Genomic DNA, 3,888 nt, shown 5'->3' on the forward strand with positions numbered 1-3,888 from the left:
TGTTTCTAAAGAAAAGGCATCTTAATTCCCTTACAAAGTTTTAATCTTGAGGGTCCTTGGGTCTCCTTACTGATCGATTCTCATTGTGCATAATTCAAACGGTAGAGACCGCTCACCCTAAGCCCTTCCCCACTAGCTCACTTCAACGCGCAAAAAGTAGTGGGTTTTGTGTGGGCTCCCAGCTTAATGAACTGCCTTGCCCGCCCCGGGTCCCTGGCGCCCCAGTCCCCGGCGCGCGCGCGCACACACGCGCACACACGCGCACACACGCGCACACACACGCAGCCGCGTCCCACAACACCGGGGACTGCGCTTGAGCGCCGGGAACCACACGTGACTTCCTGGGCTGCACGCGGGGCCTGCGGACCCGGTCCGCCCCCGCCCCGCCCCGCCCCGTCGCGTCGCCTGCATAAGAGCGTCCGCTCCCACCTCCCGGTTAGACGAATCCTCCCGCCCCGGCCTTCAGGTACTCGGGACCTGGCCCTCCCGGTGCGGGGGCAGCCGCCGCGGGTCGGCGTTCCTCGTTGGGCAGAGCAGTGAGCGGGCTGGGGCCAAGGGTGCGGGCGGAGCGGATTGGGCTGCCGGGAGGCCGGTGTCGGGTCGCCCTGGGGCGCGCGGTCGGCCTGGGAGCACGGACGCCCCGCCCCGCGGCCTAGGTTTCGCTTTCCTGGAGCCTGGGAGGTTCTTGACGTTCTGACACACCTGAGCCACGCCCATCGCCATCTCTGCCAGGGAATCCATACCTAGGCAACGGTGTCGCCTCACCCCCCAACCCACATCTGTGACCCCGACATCTGGCCACACGTTACCTGTGGTGACAGAACCCTTCTCAACTCCGTTAACACGTGAGTGCCACCCAGGATCACACCTCCCCCCAGCAGAGGGCCGCACTGCCTCTTCGCTCCGGATCTTGCAGAGGGAGCGATAGCCATGGCTCCAGAAAGGTGAGCGCCTGGCCCACACTCCCTGGCTGCCCGACCCCACGCACCTTGCCAGCACCTGCGGCCCGCTTGCCCTGACCTGCCGGCTGCTCTGCGGCAGGGGAGCCCCACGCGTGCTCTTTGGAGACTGGCTTCTGGGCGAGGTCAGCAGCGGCCGCTACGAGGGCCTGCGGTGGCTGGATGCGGCCCGCACATGCTTCCGTGTGCCCTGGAAGCACTTCGCACGCAAGGACCTGGGCGAGGCCGACTCTCGTATCTTCAAGGTGGGATCCTAGACTGCCCCTGGTGACAGGGCCTGGCTCGTGGCTCCATCCCCCAGCCCATTCCCTCCGTTGTCCTTCCAGGCTTGGGCTGTGGCCCGTGGCAGGTGGCCGCAGCCCAGTGGGAGCGGAGAGGACCAGCTGACCCCTGAGGGCGCGCTCCGGGCGGGCTGGAAAACCAACTTCCGCTGTGCACTACGCAGCACCAAGCGTTTCGTGATGCTGCAGGACAACTCCGGGGACCCCACCGACCCGCATAAGGTGTACACGCTCAGCTCGGAGCAGAGGTGCAGAGGTGAGGACTGCCAGGGAGGTGGTGGCTAGGGCAGAGGAACAGGCTGAGGGCTGCGAGGAGGCGGGGCAGCCTCTGGCCAGCCCTGCTGTTTCAGTTAGCTGGTGCCAGGCCATGGGGGAGAAGCTCCTCGATGGAGCCCATGGGGCCCGGTGAAGGGGAGGCAGCCCAGCTTTTGGGACTCCAGGGACTCACGTCCAGGTGTCCCACCCCAGAGCCTATGGTCCCAATATCCCCTCTACCCCAATTCTCCCTCAGGAGGTCCAGGCAGTAACCAGGTGGCAGAAGAGGCCCTTGAAGATGCCCCACCCATCACTGTAAGCTCACCCTGCCCCCTTCTCTCCTGGGGAGGATCTCACCACTCACTGGGGGCTACTTAATGCTGGCACTATGTTCCCCACAGGGTGGGCACTCCAGACCATGCCTGGCAGGACGGGCTGGTGAGAGATCTGGGCCGGGGCTGAGTCCTGAGCCCTGGCCCCTGAGCGTTTCCTGCCCATCTGGCGATGCTGGAGACCTCTTGCTCCAGGCTCTGCAGCAGAGCTGCCTGGAGGACCATGTGCTGGAAGCTGCATGTGGAGTGGACCCAGCCCCCCCAGAGGCTCCTGGTGAGGAGCTGGGCTGGGGGGGTACTCTGCCCTGTGGAGCATTCAGGACGAGAGAGGCCCCAGAGGGACGGGGGCTCGGGGTGGGTGCGCCCGGAGGAATGGTGCTGGACACAGCTGGGTTGGCAGGGCTGTTCCCACTGCTGTCTCCTCCTCTTCCTCAGGCCCAGGGCTCCCTGCCAGGGAGCTGCACTCGCCACGGGCAGGGGAGGGCCCCAGGCCACAGCCCCAGGCCCTGCACCAGGACCAGATGACAGGTGAGCAGAGCCAAGGGGTATGTGGAGGAGAGCCAGGAGACCAGGTCCAAGATCAGGCCTTCTTCCCAGATACAGGTCCAGCCCCTGCTCTGGAGCCCCAGCAGCCCCCACAAGAGGTGGAGCCCTGCACCACACCAGGTGCCCCTGCAGCAGCTGAGCAGAGCCTGGCTGGGCCCAGCTGCCTACAGCTTGGTCTGCATGCACAGCCCAGCCTTGGGGCCCTGGACGTGACCATCATGTACAAGGGCCGGACAGTGCTGCAGGAGGTGGTGGGGCGCCCGAGCTGTATGTTCCTGTACGGGCCCCCCAGCCTGGCTCCTGAGGCCATGGAGCCCCAGCCTGTGGCCTTCCCCAGCCCTGCTGAACTCCCTGACCAGAAGCAGCTTCACTACACAGAGAAGCTGCTGCAGCACGTGGCCCCCGGCCTACAGCTGGAGCTCCGGGGGCCCGGGCTGTGGGCCAGGCGCCTGGGCAAGTGCAAGGTCTACTGGGAGGTGGGTGGCCCCCTGGGCTCTACCAGCCCCTCCACCCCTGCCCGCCTGCTGCAAAGGAACCAGGACACCCCCATCTTTGACTTCAGCACCTTCTTCCAAGGTCAGTAATGCACCTGTGCCAGGGCCAATACCATTCCATTCCCCACCCACCCCCACTTACTAGAGCCCCCTCCTGCAGAGCTGGGGGAGTTCCAGGCTCGCCGACGCCAGTGCTCCCCCCACTACACCATCTACCTGGGCTTTGGGCAGGACCTGCCGGTTGGGAGGCCCAAGGAGAAAAGCCTGGTCCTGGTGAAGGTAAGCTGCAGGGTCCCTTGGGGGTAGGCCTTGCGTAGCCCCCCACCTGGCCTGACCAAGCCTTCCCCACAGCTGGAGCCATGGCTGTGCCGGGCATACCTGGAGGGTGTGCAGCGCGAAGGAGCTTCCTCCCTGGACAGTGGCAGCCTCAGCCTCTGCCTATCCAGCTCCAACAGCCTGTTTGAGGACCTGGAGCACTTCCTCATGGAGGTGGAGCCTGCCTAGGGCCAGACCACATGCCCCCATCCAATAAAAATAACCCAAGATCCGGTGCTCATGTCTGACAAGGGTGGGCTCAGGAGGAGCACTTGGGCTGTGAGACTCACCGCCCAACACCCCAGTCCCAGGAGCCCCAGTCCTCCCACGCACACGCACTTTATTGTTTTCACAGTGAAGTGGCTCCAGCCGTACCCCTTAGAGCCAATGAACTGCTCAAAGAACAGAGCAAAGTTTGCTCTGGCCAAGCATGCTGGGGAGGTGGCCCCTGGGGTTCCCCGTCATGAACAGGGGGACTCTGCTGTGCTCAGGGCTCCCTGGCCTTGGACACCTGCCAACAGTGTGCTCTGCTCAGAGGAGGTGGTGCAGTTGAGCATTATTTACAGAACAAAAGGAATAAAGAATCAGGGCAGGGCCTCTTGTTATAGAAAACAAGGCCTGACTGAGATGGACCAAGGAGCCCCAGCCACCCCCCAGAGGCCCCTCCTGATCACAGGATTTCCCTTTCAAGTACTGAGCCAGTCGA

At 64.2% G+C, this 3,888-nt stretch overlaps 1 protein-coding gene across 3 annotated transcripts; it reads left to right on the forward strand.

The window, feature by feature from the left end:
• Positions 1-472: 472 nt before the first annotated feature.
• IRF7 (interferon regulatory factor 7) lies at positions 473-3,412 on the forward strand. Of its 3 annotated transcripts, none has more exons than XM_017678821.3 (9): positions 473-944; positions 1,042-1,204; positions 1,286-1,496; positions 1,752-1,810; positions 1,897-2,101; positions 2,263-2,355; positions 2,425-2,949; positions 3,028-3,146; positions 3,219-3,412. In XM_017678821.3, exons 1-9 carry the CDS (start codon positions 931-933, stop codon positions 3,369-3,371), a joined length of 1,542 nt encoding a protein of 513 aa, XP_017534310.3. In that variant the 5' UTR covers positions 473-930; the 3' UTR covers positions 3,372-3,412. The 3 variants fall into 3 exon arrangements, with proteins under 3 accessions (XP_017534310.3, XP_017534311.3, XP_017534309.3); XM_017678822.3 differs by having other exon boundaries at positions 2,431-2,949; XM_017678820.3 differs by having other exon boundaries at positions 2,263-2,949.
• The last annotated feature ends 476 nt before the right edge of the window (positions 3,413-3,888 follow it).

This window comes from Manis javanica, chromosome 11 (genome assembly GCF_040802235.1).
Source record: "Manis javanica isolate MJ-LG chromosome 11, MJ_LKY, whole genome shotgun sequence".
NCBI classification, from domain to species: Eukaryota; Metazoa; Chordata; class Mammalia; order Pholidota; family Manidae; genus Manis; species Manis javanica.

Coding starts and splice junctions, on each gene's coding strand:
- IRF7 (XM_017678820.3), top strand. Junction 1,497..1,751: donor CTCGGAGCAGAGGTGCAGAG/GTGAGGACTGCC, acceptor ATTCTCCCTCAG/GAGGTCCAGGCAGTAACCAG. Junction 3,147..3,218: donor AAAGCCTGGTCCTGGTGAAG/GTAAGCTGCAGG, acceptor CCTTCCCCACAG/CTGGAGCCATGGCTGTGCCG.